The sequence below is a fragment of the Sinocyclocheilus anshuiensis genome, unplaced genomic scaffold, assembly GCF_001515605.1.
Source record: "Sinocyclocheilus anshuiensis isolate Anshui unplaced genomic scaffold, SAMN03320099.WGS_v1.1 scaffold1024, whole genome shotgun sequence".
Taxonomy (NCBI): Eukaryota; Metazoa; Chordata; class Actinopteri; order Cypriniformes; family Cyprinidae; genus Sinocyclocheilus; species Sinocyclocheilus anshuiensis.
Window position 1 is genome coordinate 1,651,906 of NW_015552843.1, and position 15,843 is coordinate 1,667,748.

The 15,843-nt window shown below is 37.3% G+C and overlaps 2 protein-coding genes across 7 annotated transcripts in view; both read left to right on the forward strand.

The window, feature by feature from the left end:
* Positions 1-823: 823 nt before the first annotated feature.
* Positions 824-12,158, forward strand: LOC107668057 (peroxisome proliferator-activated receptor delta-like). Of its 5 annotated transcripts, none has more exons than XR_001631848.1 (9): positions 824-1,356; positions 6,061-6,499; positions 7,109-7,260; positions 7,722-7,860; positions 8,402-8,601; positions 8,817-9,020; positions 9,211-9,454; positions 9,659-9,896; positions 10,793-10,866. XR_001631848.1 is itself a non-coding variant. In XM_016459813.1 (9 exons), the coding sequence occupies exons 3-9, from the start codon at positions 6,115-6,117 to the stop codon at positions 11,038-11,040; spliced, it is 1,572 nt and encodes a 523-aa protein (XP_016315299.1). In that variant the 5' UTR covers positions 828-1,356; positions 5,852-5,962; positions 6,061-6,114; the 3' UTR covers positions 11,041-12,158. The 5 variants fall into 5 exon arrangements, 4 of the variants coding, with proteins under 4 accessions (XP_016315299.1, XP_016315300.1, XP_016315298.1 ...); XM_016459813.1 differs by lacking the exon at positions 9,659-9,896 and adding an exon at positions 5,852-5,962 and having other exon boundaries at positions 828-1,356; positions 10,793-12,158; XM_016459814.1 differs by lacking the exon at positions 9,659-9,896 and adding an exon at positions 5,855-5,962 and having other exon boundaries at positions 828-1,356; positions 10,793-12,158.
* Positions 12,159-13,349: 1,191 nt separating this feature from the next.
* The window catches only part of LOC107668099 (probable E3 ubiquitin-protein ligase makorin-2), a 3,419-nt gene continuing 925 nt past the window's right edge, over positions 13,350-15,843 (forward strand). Inside the window, exons 1-7 of one of the 2 annotated variants that reach the window (XM_016459888.1) lie at positions 13,350-13,481; positions 14,300-14,431; positions 14,501-14,772; positions 14,853-14,986; positions 15,076-15,317; positions 15,435-15,545; positions 15,633-15,750. In XM_016459888.1, coding sequence (XP_016315374.1) covers positions 13,384-13,481; positions 14,300-14,431; positions 14,501-14,772; positions 14,853-14,986; positions 15,076-15,317; positions 15,435-15,545; positions 15,633-15,750 — 1,107 coding nt within the window. In that variant the 5' untranslated portion in view covers positions 13,350-13,383. The remainder of the gene's footprint in view (positions 13,482-14,299; positions 14,432-14,500; positions 14,773-14,852; positions 14,987-15,075; positions 15,318-15,434; positions 15,546-15,632; positions 15,751-15,843) is intronic. The other variant, XM_016459889.1, reaches the window with a different exon arrangement.

A 15,843-nucleotide genomic window follows, 5' to 3' on the forward strand; every position in this document is an offset into this window, starting at 1 on the left:
GTGTCTTGTTCATCATATTTATTTTCATAAAAGCAACAGAACTGAAATTGTATCACGTTTATTAGCAACACAGCACGAGTGTGAATAACGCGATATCTGCCTTTGATCTCGTTGGTATCTGTTCCACTTCGAGAGGTCAGAACTGTCCTCCCCTCACTGCAGCCGCCTACATTTCAGGCGAGGCGAGGCGCATCTCAAACAAGCCTAATATCTCCCTTGGTGATGCATGATTACATTTAACTTTAGTTCATCATCTGTTTACTGTTAGACTCTGATCTAATGGCCCCATCTACAGGAGCACGTTGGAACTTATTAATTAATGTATTAAAATTAGCTTGTTTGTTATCATTTAACAATATTTATTAACATACATGGAATTTTCCAGTAGATCAGAGCATAGAGTAACTAGCCCGTTTTGGATCGGTTTCATCCCTCGCGGGAAATAACATTTATGATTCATACAGAAGCATTGATATTCATCTTTTCCTACTGGCTGAATCTAGCCACCTTGTATTACCTAACATTCACGCCAAGCTTTTAGCTGTCAACCACACAACCGCCTGTAAAACCTAGAAGCTGTCATTGGACAAACGCTTATCACGTGATTAGGTCATACATCAGATCCTACAGTCTATATCAAACCGCGGTGAGGGACATTTATTACACTCAAGCTAAAAAATCGACTATAGACGTGAATTGCTCTACGCGTATTTAGCTATATTCACATTTTTATACAGTTTGAATACCGCTGTACTAAATGTAATTGGTCAAATTGAGTTCGATAATTTGCTTTGCGCTTTATGCTCAGTGACCTCATGGACTACTGTGGGCCGAAGAGCGACCCCTTCAGGCTAATTTATAAAGAATACACGCATCTTTTCTAGTTCCTTCACTTCTGTCAACCCTGACAACCGAGTAATCAAAGGGAATGCAATTACTAGACCAGATTGAGCAAAAGTTGGTGTGTGAATAACAGTGCGATGATCATCGCTTGATCCGTTTTCTGATTGGATTTTAAAACAGAATGGATATAACAGAAATATGAAATTAAAAAAGCCCGTATTTGGTATCTTAAACCTGTTTAACTTAGCCATAGTTATTTTGCCGGGAGAAATCTGAAAGCGTTTACAACAAAATAAAAAACAAAAACATGTTAGCGTTAAGCTAGCTAGTGCTAACCTCGGACTAGCACGTTGTGGAATAAGAGACGCAGGGACGCAGTGATGACAAAACCGATGTAAACCGACGGACTATGAGCTCATTTGAGTCTCAAAACAACTTAACTTCACGTACGAAGCTTATGTTTGTATTTTATCGACCGCTGGTAAACTTCGAAGCTGGCCCGTAAACACCAAGGTAAACCAGAACAGTTGGTTAGCCAAAACTCGCTATTTTGCTTAAAGTCTCATATCTGCTTCATCCGATTACTAACAAAGTAAACGTGTCCATATCAGAATAAGTGTATGTTGTATGTCTGTTAAACAGTTGATGTCACCGTGTTGAAGTCATGTTTTGTGAGCCCGCTAGATTTGTTGTCTGTCAGGTTGATGTGCCACTTAGTCTGCCTAGCTTTTTGGTTATTTTGTGTTATTTGTCAACATAATCGTTAAGATTAATCAGCAGTGGGCGTCATGTCAGTCACTGTTTCTTAATTAGTTGAAGTTTCACCATCTGTTTTATAAATTTGTAAGTTTTGCTTCCTTAGCATTGTTAATGTTAACTTCAAGTTAGATTTTCAACAGCTATCTATTAACAATATAAGGAACGATGGATATAACGTTACAAGGAATACATTAGTAGGCACATTATACAAATATTTTGTCTTCATCTTATTAAAACTTTTTAGTTCTAAATATAAAAAAAAAAGGTGACCAGGCAATTAAAGTAACATTATTATAAAACATTTAAATGTCAATTTAAGCAATTGTGTGAGGAGTAAATTACTGTTTTCTGGAACAAACAGACAGTATCACTTTTAAGAGAAACAAACACTAAAAATAAGTGAATTGTTTGTTTTGTGTTTTTGAATGGCTTCATGTTGAAGTATCAAGTGTTACCTTGTGTACAAAGAAGACCAACTGCGTTCACTCTGATTACAAGGTTAACGTTTTAACAAATAATGTGAAGATTTACTGTATATAATTTTCAGCAGTTGTTTTGTACAAGTTCATTATTAATTTTGTAGTGAACAGAGTTTTCCTGTCATTTAACTCTTACGGCAAGCCATCACAGGTGAAAAAGGTCATGTTTTTCTAACTAATAGATATCACTATACTTACCCAGTTGATTAATAATTACAGTACAATAAGACAATTTTTTGTAAGTTTTCTGAAATGTTATGTTTAAATTGGCAAATGATACACACTAAATTATTTATTTACCATCTGTTTTATAAATTTGTAAGTTTTGCTTCCTTAGCATTGTTAATGTTAACTTCAAGTTAGATTTTCAACAGCTATCTATTAACAATATAAGGAACGATGGATATAACGTTACAAGGAATACATTAGTAGGCACATTATACAAATATTTTGACTTCATCTTATTAAATCTTTTTAGTTCTAAATATTAAAAAAAAGGTGACCAGGCAATTAAAGTAACATATTATTATAAAACATAAATGTGTTTTACTAAATGTGCACTAATTTGCATTTCTAGAACAGAAATCTGAACATTGGATATAGCCAGGTTCAAAATAATTATTTTTTTTTAGGTTTTTAAAGAGGGGACATTAGATCTCTCTTTTTGTCACTCAGAAAATCAGAAAATAAATAAATCAGAGAATACTGTCAAGAGTCAGAAAAAAAATCATGTTTTCAGGAATACAATGTTATATAAAATAAATGATATATGAACAAACCCCTCTGTAAAAACTTCAGAATAAAGCTAAGTACTACTGAAGTGGAGTTATTTATGATATTATCAATGGTTTTTCCTGTGGTGTCTTGCCTTAAAAACAAGGATGAAGCAACTGAGAGGTCCAGACACTGGAATGCATGTCTGTCAAAACCTCCGCACACTGACTCATTTAGTTCCTCTGTGCGGGTCGCCGCTAGCATGCAGCTTCAGGACTATTCAGATAGGTTGAGAACCAGAACGACTGGTTGCTGACAAGTCTGAACAGTGGCTCAAAGCATTTCTGATCGCTTCATTTACTGTGCGTGCCATGTGTATAAGTTAACGTAAAGCCTGCACATATACCTGCACATATACGGTAGTGCTGTTTTTTTCATGTTATCTAGTGTGGTTCAGTAACAACTGAGACGTTTTTTTTTTTTTAAATTGCATTGTCTTAGTTTGTCACATTGATGTGGCTACTGCGTAATCCTCTTGTCAGAATCCACGGATTACAAACACAGTCTGTTTGGTAGGGGTCTCTATCCTCCATATGACCAAACACTCACATCTGTTATCAATGTTCTCCATGCTGAGAGCTATGATGGATGTGACCTTATTCATCCAATGTCTAATAGTTTTGTCCCTCATGTTGTTCCAAAACGGTATGCTTTACTGTACAACTGTGAACAATGAAAGTCAATGTGATTCAATGTTGTTTAGACTCCAGATTTCTTTAAAATATATATTTTTCTGTGTGTGTGTGTTCCCCAGAAGGTTTGGAAAGACATGAGGGTGAATAAACGATGACAGGATTTTCATTTTTAGGTAAACTATCCCTTTAAGACGTTCTATAAACACCTTGTAGTCTGAGGAAGTACACTGCTTAGTGCTTACCAGATGAAACACAATATATCTTGACCTTTGTGTTGACCGATTGGTTTTTTTGTTTGTTCATGCAAATGGGTCATCGTGAGTGAGAGCATGGATCTCTCTTCAGTATTTTACAAATAGCATTTATTCAGGTCTTAGTGTTTGACATGGCTCATTGCCCAGCTGTTGTTCTCTGTTAGGATGTAAGTTATGTGACCTGTGCTTAACATACATGGGCACAGTCAGTTCTGTGTCTCTTGAGGAAGGAAGATCACGATTATTCTTTCTCTTTTCATACTGTTTTGATACACTATTCTTGTTTAGGTGACCTGATTATGTAGGTTTTGTAACACCGAAGTCTTTTGCTAGATCTCTTTCTATTGGTCATACAATCTTTCCACAGCTGCTTTCTTTTCAGGGTTATCTTATCTTTTTAAGTAAACAGCCTAGCAGCGTCTCATAATGGATTTGTCACCTCTCACCCTGTATGTGTAGACTAAATATACCACAGACCTGTAATTGCTGATGGCACAGTTTGCATCTGACTGCCTCAAAAAGATAAAGGTCATGTAATCGGAAGTGGTGAATGAATGAAAGGCCAAAAAAGACAAAAGCTACTTTCTGACTCTACATTTAAAGATTCTCTTTTCCTGAAAGCATTTGAGCCAGGCCTTAAAAAGATATACATTTCATGTGGCTAACAGAGTGCAACGGTAACCGCCCACTTTTTCAGCAGGCTTGGTTTTGCAGTATTTTCACATTCATTTTCTTCATAGGCATTTAAAAAAAAAAAAAAAAAAAGAAACCAACCAGCCAGCTCTGGAGTATAGACACTTTACAAACTGGAAGCACAAAAGAAGGCATTTAAGAGGCTTTTATAAGGGTATGATCTACTCATCAAAGGAAGCACTGCAATTGTTGTAATTGAATCAAAATACCAAATACTGCAATATAAAACTATTAACTTGCATTTTTTACATACATCTTTACATACACTACTGTTAAAAACTGTCAATTTTATGTATTTGAATGTCTCACCAAGGCTGCATTTATTTAATCAAAAAATACAGTTAAAATGAACAGTAATAATAATAATATAGTCATAGTAATATTAGTAATAATATATAATAGTAATAAATAGTAATATTGTGAAATATTAATACAAAATATTAATAAAATTGTATATATATATATATGTCACATGGTCATTATTCTAATATGCTGATGTGGTGCTCAAGAAACATTTCTTATTATTAGCAATGTTGAAATTGCAAAACTGTCAATTTTATGTATTTGAATGTCTCACCAAGGCTGCATTTATTTAATGAAAAAATACAGTTAAAATGAACAGTAATAATAATAATATAGTCATAGTAATATTAGTAATAATATATAATAGTAATAAATAGTAATATTGTGAAATATTAATACAAAATATTAATAAAATTGTATATATATATATATGTCACATGGTCATTATTCTAATATGCTGATGTGGTGCTCAAGAAACATTTCTTATTATTAGCAATGTTGAAATTGTGTATATATTATTGCTTAACGTTTTAGTGGAAACTATGATGCATCAGGATACTTTTATTAACCCTTGTGTTGTGTTCAGAACCCTATCACACTTACGAGTTTACAGAGCAAAAAGGACCCGGCCTCATAAAATTGCTTATAAATCACTCATTTCTCTTCCGCGTCACCCTGGTGCCATTTTGGACATAGCATACGCAGTTTGTGTTCAGTGGATACAATCCAAAATGGCACCAGGGTGACGTGGAGCAGACAAATTGTTGAATAAAGTCGTTATTTGTTTTCTTTGCACAGACACTGTCATAAAACCGCATTCATTTGAAATCTTTTGTAATATTTTAAATGTTTTTATGGTCTCTTTTGATCAATTTAATGTGGTCTTGATGAAAAAGTTGTTGTTTGTTAAAAATCAGTATGTTTATGAGGAAAATTATTTAATTTTTTTACTTACACAACCCTCTCTTGCAGTATATGTTTTGAAATATCAGACTCTGCACATGAAAAATCTGAATTAAGAATTTTTTTTTTCCTGCAGTGTGAACAATGCCTTGCTGTGCTTTAAAAATCTTCATGATGATTTTTTTCCCTTTAATTTTATTTGAGTCAGCAGAGAGGTAACGGGGGTGAGGTGGAGTTAGGAATGACACAAGCAGTACTGGATCTCGGGTCAAACTCAGGTCATCCGTGTAATCTCTGGAGCATGTGCACTACACACCAGGTCACTTCACCAGCGATGATGGTTATATTCTGATAGCGTGTTATATTGAAGCACCATTGCAATAATTCACACATTTTACTTGTCTTTTGTCTTTTCAGAGGCAATGTCACGTGATGGATGGTTATGAGATTTAGCAGCCATACAGGAGAACCATGGAACAGGTTGAGCAACCTACCTCAGAAACTAAATGTGACGGCCCAGGAGATGTTGCAGCAGCCCAGGAGCCCCTCGTGTTCACAGGCGTTACGGAGGGCCAGTCGTCTCCGCGGACAGACTTGAACCCTGTCCAGATTCTTGAAGACTCAACATGGATGGAGTCTGCATCCTCAGACTGTGGAGGGATGTCAGACCAACAGGAGCCAAGCTCAGCATCGGGTGAGGAGGTGGAGGGCAGCGAGACGTCCGATGCCACAGGATTAGAGGTCTCACCCAGCAGCAAGGGATCGTGGGGGGGGACTCTACAGAATGGAGATGGGAAACCACTGGAGAGTCCTCAACAGAATAGTGACACTCCTGTCACAGCTCAAATGTTTTCAGGTAAAACTGCGCTTACACATCAGAGCAAAGTATTATGACATCCTGACAGACATATTTTTAGGGTTAAGTGGGGTGAAAAAATCTGAATGTATCATATTTGATACATAGCTTTCAAAGGCTTCTACATCATTAATACAATCAATGTATTTCTAAAAAACAAATGTATGTTATTGTTGATATTGAATATTTACTGTATTTATGGAACTATGCATACTTTATTTGTACTTTATATTTCATCATGTTTATATATATAAAATGGACAGCAAAACATAAATATATTTTATTAATAAAACTATTTATTACTATTATATGTTATTATATTAATGTAATTATTGTTTATATAGTATTTTTATGACTTATTCATGACCTAGTTTTATCCTTTGTTGGCTTTGAAACTTAAAACAACATTAATAGGAGATTAAAATCAATAGTAAAATATAGAAGATAATTGTTTTCTAACATTTCAATAGACATTCATTGTCAGGATTTCTGATGTTAAAATAAATGTAAATAAATAGTAATATTTTATCCATAAAATATATACTTTTGCAGTGCTCTGATAAGAGATGCTTTAAAAAACTTCTTTCTGTGTCTGTCTCACATTGATAGATCCGTTACAGACCCCCTCTCTCTCGCTGTCAGACCAGTTACGGCTGGGTCGGGATAACCCCAGTAGTATGGGCCTGAACGTTGAGTGCCGCATATGTGGAGATAAAGCCTCAGGATTTCATTATGGAGTTCATGCTTGTGAAGGCTGCAAGGTAATTTTGCTGAACTTGTCCAAACTACTACAGTCAAGGTTTTTCACAAACTGTGGGTGGATTTGTGGCCTAAAATAAACAGACATCTATAATATACCAATATTAAAGGTGCCATGAGCAATACTATCTGACATAACACTGAAATAGATGTCCTGAGAAATCACATCTGGCTCTGTAAACAGCCAAAACTGCAGGGGGTTTTCAGACAATCAGAAACCCGGTCTACATGTGAATTGACATGATTTTGGAGGGTTTTTGTGTTTGAAGGGATGAGGCAGTCTAATTCAAGACTAATTTTAGTGAAATGACTGAAATCTCTTACAGCATCTTTAATAAAACCACTCTATTTCACTGGGCTTCCTAATGCTTAAAGTTACGTTTCTGTGGTGAAATAATTCAGCAATCCAAGTGCATATTTGCCTTGCTGTTTTTCAGTGAGCAACTGTCATCTTTTTTTAAAGGGGTTTTTCAGACGCACCATTCGTATGAAGCTGGAGTATGAGCGGTGTGAGCGTGCCTGTAAAGTCCAGAAAAAGAACCGGAACAAATGCCAGTACTGTCGCTTCCAGAAGTGCCTGGCATTGGGCATGTCACATGATGGTGAGCAGCCTGCATACAACCACAATTTAAAGCATTCAGAATTTTGACTCATTTTCCATCCACTTAATATGCAAACTGATTATAGAGGAATAATTCACCCAAAAATTAAAATTTGCTGAAAATTTACTCACCCTCAGGCCATATAGATGAGTTGCAAACAGCTGATAAAAACATCCAATAATCCATAAGTAATCCACACGATGCCAGTTCATCAGTTAACGTACTGTGAAGTGAAAAGGTGTGTGTTTGTTGGAAACATATCCATCATTAGTGTGCTCAACTTTACACCACTGTTTTATCAGCTGTTTGAATTCTCATTCTGACGGCACCCATTCATTTTTTCTTTTCCGATGATGAAACAAACTCATCAGCATATTAGAGGGTGTGAGGGTGGGTACATTTTCAGAAAATGTTCAACAGTTCATTTAATAGTCATACTCAGCAACTAATATTCCAGTGTTTATAAATTGTTGCTTTATTTTGAAATGTGTGCTGGGTTATGTTGTGATAAATGGAGCTTGTTTTTGTTTCTTTGCCTCAGCGATCAGGTACGGACGTATGCCAGAGGCGGAGAAGAAGAAGCTAGTGGCAGGGCTCCTCGCTGGGGAGAAACTGCAAAGCTGTAGTGGAGCTGACCTCAAAACACTGGCCAAGCATGTCAACACATCCTACCTGAGGAACCTCAACATGACCAAGAAAAAAGCACGGAGCATCCTCACGGGCAAGACGAGTTGCACATCGGTATGCGCTCTGCTTTTAGTGAGATGCCACTGACAATTTCAGTTTTCTCAAAGTCTAAGGATGCATGTTATTGAAGTTCCGGCAGATACGATAAGCCAATATTTATTTTGATGTTAAAACGTTTGTTTGTTTGTTTATTTATTTGTACACAAAATAGTATATGATTGATTTGTAGTTATTCCAGATGTTTTTAATTGTTCTCATTTCATCTCCAGCCTTTTGTGATCCATGATATGGACTCACTGTGGCAGGCAGAAAACGGGCTGGTCTGGAACCAGCTTAATGGAGCACCACCCAACAAAGAGATTGGGGTCCATGTCTTCTACCGCTGCCAGTGCACTACAGTTGAAACTGTGCGAGAGCTCACAGAGTTTGCCAAAAACATCCCTGGCTTTGTGGATCTATTCCTTAATGATCAGGTGAGAATGATCCATGTTACTTTACTACCTTGTAAACTGTTAAATCTATTGTTAGTGGTTTATTCTTTTCAAGTAGTGACTGCTAGGATTGATGTTTTTTTCCCCCCTCATTAGTTAAAAATGCATTATACATTAATTAAATATTGATGCATATTCTTCCACTAAATTCTTCACCCACTTTTCCTCTCAGGTAACGCTGTTAAAATATGGAGTCCATGAGGCCATATTTGCCATGCTCCCATCGCTCATGAATAAAGACGGGCTGCTGGTGGCCAATGGGAAGGGCTTTGTGACGAGAGAGTTCCTGCGTAGTCTACGCAAACCTTTCAGCGAGATCATGGAGCCCAAATTTGAGTTTGCAGTGAAATTCAATGCCTTGGAGCTGGATGACAGTGACCTGGCTCTGTTTGTGGCAGCCATCATACTGTGCGGAGGTAAGGCCGTGGTGTTTGTTTGATCAGTATGTTTTCAAATGTCCTTTGTTGTTGTTCATACACTTTACATCCACAAATGAGAACTGCATTTGCGACCAAAAATATTAATTTGCGAGTGAACTTTTTGCTGAGGTCGCCACTGGTGACTATATAAGTGTACATGTTATGACTTAAAAATGTGCCTTTTTTCCGGATTGTTTTAAGATCACATCTTTTGTTATGTTGACGTAATAAACCGAGACCAATGCGCATCAAAGTTTTAGTGGAAAAAAAAGAGTTTCAAACCGTCCTCATCTCTGCCGAGCGCCATCGACGGCACATCTGCTAAAAGCAGCTCCAGTTGTGCAGCGTGAGAGAGAGATCGAAAATGATGGAGACATGCGAAGTACAAGTGCAGAAAAGCAGAATCTATTTCATGCACAACTTGAACAAACTACAACAGGTAAAGCTGTCAGCTGTGTGGATATTATTATTCTCATTTATAATCGATATGGCTTTTTGTTTTCAAGATCTTTAATCTATGCTGTGTTCTGTTAATGCGTGAACTTCCTATTATTTGTAGCGTGCTTGCCGTACAATAAATCGCATAAAGCTTTGTGCTTTGTTACTTTTTAATAAACAAAGTAGGGTAACAGCTTTAAAATCCTGCCAAATTCATAATGAAATTCAAACAATAAATAAGTTTTGGCTCTCCTTAATGTAGCATGATCAATATCGCTTTAGCGCGTCTTAAGTGGCACGTGAACTTATCATATCTTTCTCTTTACTACTATAACATGAATGAACATCAATAAGTATTTTATAAGATAGCCTACAGTACAACTTACTCAAATGTCTCATGTAATCGCTCATTCAGTGTTTCAAACTGCAGAAAAAAAACAATGCCACGTAACAATCATTTACCTCAGATTAACCATTCTGCGTCCATATCATCAGTCAGCTAGAAAAAATAAATATAAAGAGGTTGATGCTGACATTATGGTCCATGACATTGGCACAGATTCTGTGTAATAAACAAGTCTTTGACTGTATATAGTTCTCAAGTTGGAAAAGACGTTTAGTTCACACTTTAAGTGAACCTTAGTTCCCAGGACATCTACAAGATGGATTAAAATGCTGATAAAGACATAAAAAGATGAGACATAAACACATGACAGTATGACTGTGTTAAATAAATAAAACACGTTTATTCTGTGGCACCTAAAAAAAAAATTTGGCGCCTAGTTTTGTTTCTTATAGGAGCCAATGGCTCCTTAGTTGATTTTTTTGTCTGGAGCCCTGTCGGTAAAATAGCTAAAGAAGAAAATGGAAGCTAAAAATGGTTTCTCTTTGCTCTAGATCGTCCTGGGCTGATGAATGTGAAGCAGGTTGAACAGATGCAAGATGGCATCCTGCAAGCTCTGGACCAACATCTTCAGGTGCACCACCCTGACTCTCCTCATCTGTTCCCCAAACTGCTCCAGAAGATGGCTGACCTCAGACAGCTGGTCACAGAGAACGCCCAGCTAGTTCAGATGATCAAAAAGACTGAATCTGAGACCTCCCTCCACCCACTTTTACAGGAGATCTATAAAGACATGTACTGACGTGCAAGGACCTGACTGAAGAATGGACTTCAGTTTCCCTCCTGAACGGAGAGAGTGCACACATCTTAATGGCGCTGCGGTGCCCTTGGTTTTTTTTAATGAATTTTTGTAAAGGACTTTTACAATTATTGACTTTGAATACTGACATTTTCTCTGATTTTTGCGGAGTGTTTTTTATTTAAACTCAAGGACGCAGAACATCTAGTCACCGTTTACTACTACTACTACTACCGTCATGTTATTCTTTATTTGCTTGATGAGGGCACACATCTTTACAAGTTGTCTTTTCCATCATGGTTTTTGGTTTGCAAGTGATATCTAGTATGTTTCTTAGAGGAGATCAGAGCACAGTCAAGCTCTTGTAATGCCACTTACTGTATGTGTTTGTTGGGCTTTTATTTTGTAGTTCTTTTTTCCTCCTGATTCTGTTTGATTAGGCACTTTTACTAAAGTAAAAGGTAGACTCCACACAAAACTGTACAGCAGTCGGTTATATTATTTTGGAATTATGTTATTTTGTCGAGGGTGTTGTTTTCAGCGTCAGCTGCTACAAATATATATTGGTATTGAAACTGAAGACAAATCTGTTTAATAATTCACTCTTTGGGATAAACCTACAACAGTGTGATAATTTCAGCTGATTTGGAAGGAAATGTTTGTTCACATGATATATGTTTATATAATTCTTCTGTATTGATCTCTGTTAAGATCTGGTACCTTGATGGTACTTGTATTTTAGCATACTGTCCGGTACCAGTCTTAAAGTCATAATTACTGATTTGAGACAGGACATCACTTAGATCTCATTGTCTCCTTAATAAGCAGTTGTATTAAATTTGGTCTTCCATCATATGTTGATTGAACATGTTTTATGAATATATATTGAGTGATTGAAAGCAAGCAGATTGTGGTTACATTCAAACTAGAACATTATAGTCAAATTGATTTAAGAGTACACATCTAAACTTAAATTCATTCTTTAAATCAGATGCATTAATTAATTACTGAATTGTCATGTCATGATAGTTGTATGTACATGGATGGCATGGATTTTGAGTAAATACTTGCATTGTCCTGTATTGAAGTAACTTGGACATTTCTGAGTTTAGAACGGGTCTTGTCAAGTCAAGTCAAGTCACCTTTATTTATATAGCGCTTTTAACAATACAGATTGTGTCAAAGCAACTGAACAGCATTAATAAAACAGTGCTGAATAATTTGGGAATTCAGTGTACCCGCGTTAAAATGCAGTTTTGATGTTGAATTACATTAATTGGTATTATTATGATGTGCAACACATCTACCATTTCACATCCAGAAGTCTCTCAGAAATATCTGAGATTTTCAATTATGGCTGAAATGTGCTTTTCTGATCTGTTTATTCAAGATGGAACTTGATGTCAGAGTGATGTCCATGATCATGTAGAAACCTGTTACTGTGAAACTAGAGAGCACAATAATATGAAATAATCAGAAATTTGTTTTTTCTTTTCTTCTTATTTTAAAAATACTTTTTGTCATCTATTTTCACACCACATGTTCACCAATATCGTTCTACCTTTCCAGTCTGGCCCATCTCAGCAATGTCTTGCTTCATTGACAAGAGCGGACAAGATGCACAAGTGTTATGATTTGTGGGATATTCTTTGGATCACAGTAAAACAATTCCAGACATCTCTAAGTTTTTTTGTGATTTATGAAAAGCTCCATATACCAATATTTCACAAGCATTTTGCAGTCGTAATAAAATATAAATGTTAATGTAATATTTTTAATCACTTATGGTTCACCAAACTAATTAAGTGTGTGAAAAATTATTAAACATTTTAATAATAAACACTTGGAGTCAACGAATAACCGTTTATATCCGGTGCAATCTTGGATTTCACGATTAACTTCAATGTTGCAAGGCATAGTAACGAATCGTTCTTTTCGAATCTTTTCAATGAATCTGATTCATTTGTGAGTCGAATTGAATCAGTCCGTTCGGATCTCGAGTCATATTGAACAGAGAACCGATTTATCAGAGCTTATTTTAATAAATTGTATATTATTATATTTAGTTATATTTATCATTATATTTAGTATTCATTATTTAGGTTCAGGGACATATAAAATTACAACAGACACTCATAATAAAAATTAATATGAAGGAAAGTATCGCGTTATGACGCAATTGCTCCATACAAGAATCGCTAAATTTATCATCTGAACCGATTGTGTTCGAAAGAACCGTTTGCTGGAATTGATTCGGACCTTCACTGGGCATCACGTTTTAAGATGCCTCCCTGTCAATCACACGTCCAAATGGGAAGGCCCCGCCCAACAATTATAAAAGTGTGCATGCCATTAGCCATTCATCAGACAAAGAGGGACAAGCGCAAGATGGAAAGGGACGCACAATTATCCAAAGGCCCAGGAGACAGCAGTGCAGTTTGTAGGTGGGTATGTACTTCAGCTCTTAGCATTTGCACTAGTGTGCAGATCAGTAGTTGCTGGATTGTTGCAGTGCCACCAAGCAAACAATTAGGGGGAAAAAATGTTATGACAAAGATCTGAAAGTTTATATAAATTGTGAGAACCAAGTCTCGTTTGTATAGATGTCACCCTCCAAACTCGCTGTTTATTCTATAGAAAAGTCACGGGCGTCCCTGGTTGGTCAGCGCGCGTTCTGCGTGACGTGGGTCTCCAGCACTTCACTCTCTCTCACCAACTCTTCAATCCGTTTACTTACTCTAACAACTGCATTAAATCAAGTTCTTTGGAGGATCTGAAAATGGATCGGTATCGCACACCTTGTAGACAGTCGAGAAAAGGCAGCTCAAACGTGGAAAGAGAAGTCTGCAGGTAGTTCCGTGTTTTTGACTGGACGAAAAGTTCGTTTTTAGCCCCGATCATCTGTTTGAAAGTGACTTTTCCTGCTTTAACGTTTCTCGGCGCAGATGTTTACATCCGGTTACGGCAGCGAGCGATTTGTTTTTGTTTTTGTAGAAAGATTAGTGCAGTTACAACAAACATCGTGACTTATACTTTGAACTGCAACGTAGTTTGAAAAGACAGTTCCCAGATTTGTTAGTTCTTAGTTGTAAAGTCCTACAGTTTCCGTGTACAACCGTAGTCAATAACATGAACTAATGCTCGAGGGTTCAAACCTGCTACTTTACTATTTCCTCTTTTAAGTGTTGCAAGTTTTCAAAAACTTGTGAAAGATGTGCTGCAGTTGTCAACAAATGTATGTAATTAGCATATTGTTTTGCAGGCAGTTCATCAATGGGTCTTGTCGCTATGGTCCAAGCTGTTACTATCTACACGAGTTTCCAGCATTACCGTCGTTTCAAGTTCGGTGTAGGTACTTCCAGAAAGGTGGCTGCTGGTTTGGTGACCGTTGCAGGTAAGGAGCCAGCTGGCCCTTTTTGAACATGTATTTAGAAAAGCGGTTTACGAGTTGTATGTCTTGCAGGTATCTCCATGTTCCTCAAGCGGGTGAAGGTTCTTCAGAGAGCAGCAGACGCGGTTCAGCACCTGTGGTGTTCCCCTCAGCGCTGGCGGGACGTCGAGGATCTGAGCCCTCTCTTCTCCCACCTCAAGGAGCCTACAGCCTGACTCGAAGGGGTTCAGAGCCTCTGGTCACAAGTATGAGCGTGCTGCAGCAGAACTTTGAGCGCTTGACTACAGGCATTGCAGAGGAGGAGGAAGAGTTTGGGGTTGTGGAAGATCGACCTTCCCAGCAGGGTATTACTGCTTATTCATGCTTTTCTTTGAAACTACACCTCGCATTGTCCTTTTATGAATTGAATTGTTGTCCTCTTCAGATGCAACCAGACCACTACAACAAATCGGTGCTACAGACTCCAGTTCTTCAGATAACTACAGTTCTGCAGCTTTTGTACCTGGCGCAGCACCTGCCGAAGTCCAAAAAGTAACTGTATCTGAAGCCGAAACACGGGTCACAAACACTACACATTTCTGTAGCTCCTAGATGAAGCTATCTGGGTTTCATCGGCCTGGGTTTAATGAAGTGTTATTGGATTATAGGTGACTGGTTCACCAGAGAGACCAGATCAGGGTGGCGCTGCAGTATCGATGGAGCTGCAGCATTCAGGGGCTTTTGACCAAAGCAAAGATGTGGCCTGTGGCATCTGCATGGACAAAATTTCTGAGAAATCCACCTCTCAGGAACGGCGTTATGGCATCCTACCCAACTGCAATCATGCTTTCTGCATCAGCTGCATTGTTACCTGGCGAAAAACAAAGGACTTCCAGGAGGATGTCATCAAGTGAGGTTTTCTTTTCTTTCTGATTCCGCTTCTCCCTTTTGCGTGTATAAAACTGTATATATGTATATTAATTAAGTTTCTTTTTGTTTAATAATTTTTTAATAATTATGTAAACAGGGGCTGTCCACAGTGCAGAGTGAAATCCTCCTTTTACATTCCCAGCAAGCACTGGGTCTGTGATGGGGAGGAAAAGGCATCATTGATAGCCGCTTTCAAAGAAAGAAGCAGGTTAGAATGGTTCACATTCATGCTGTCAAATCTTTTGTAATGGTTTATCTGATCCTTTACATTGATTGTGGAATTGTTTATCTCTAGTAAGTTAAAGTGCACTTTCTTCATGCGTCACGGATGCTGCCCCTTTAAATCGGAGTGTATCTACAGCCATGACATGCCCCCTAATCTCACACACCGTCGCAGGCGCTCGGCACCAAGGGTAACATTTGTATTTAACTAATTTAATTTTACTTTACATTGTGCATTTATGTCCCATGTTTGTAAACTGCGGGGGGTTTTTTTTTTTTGGGGG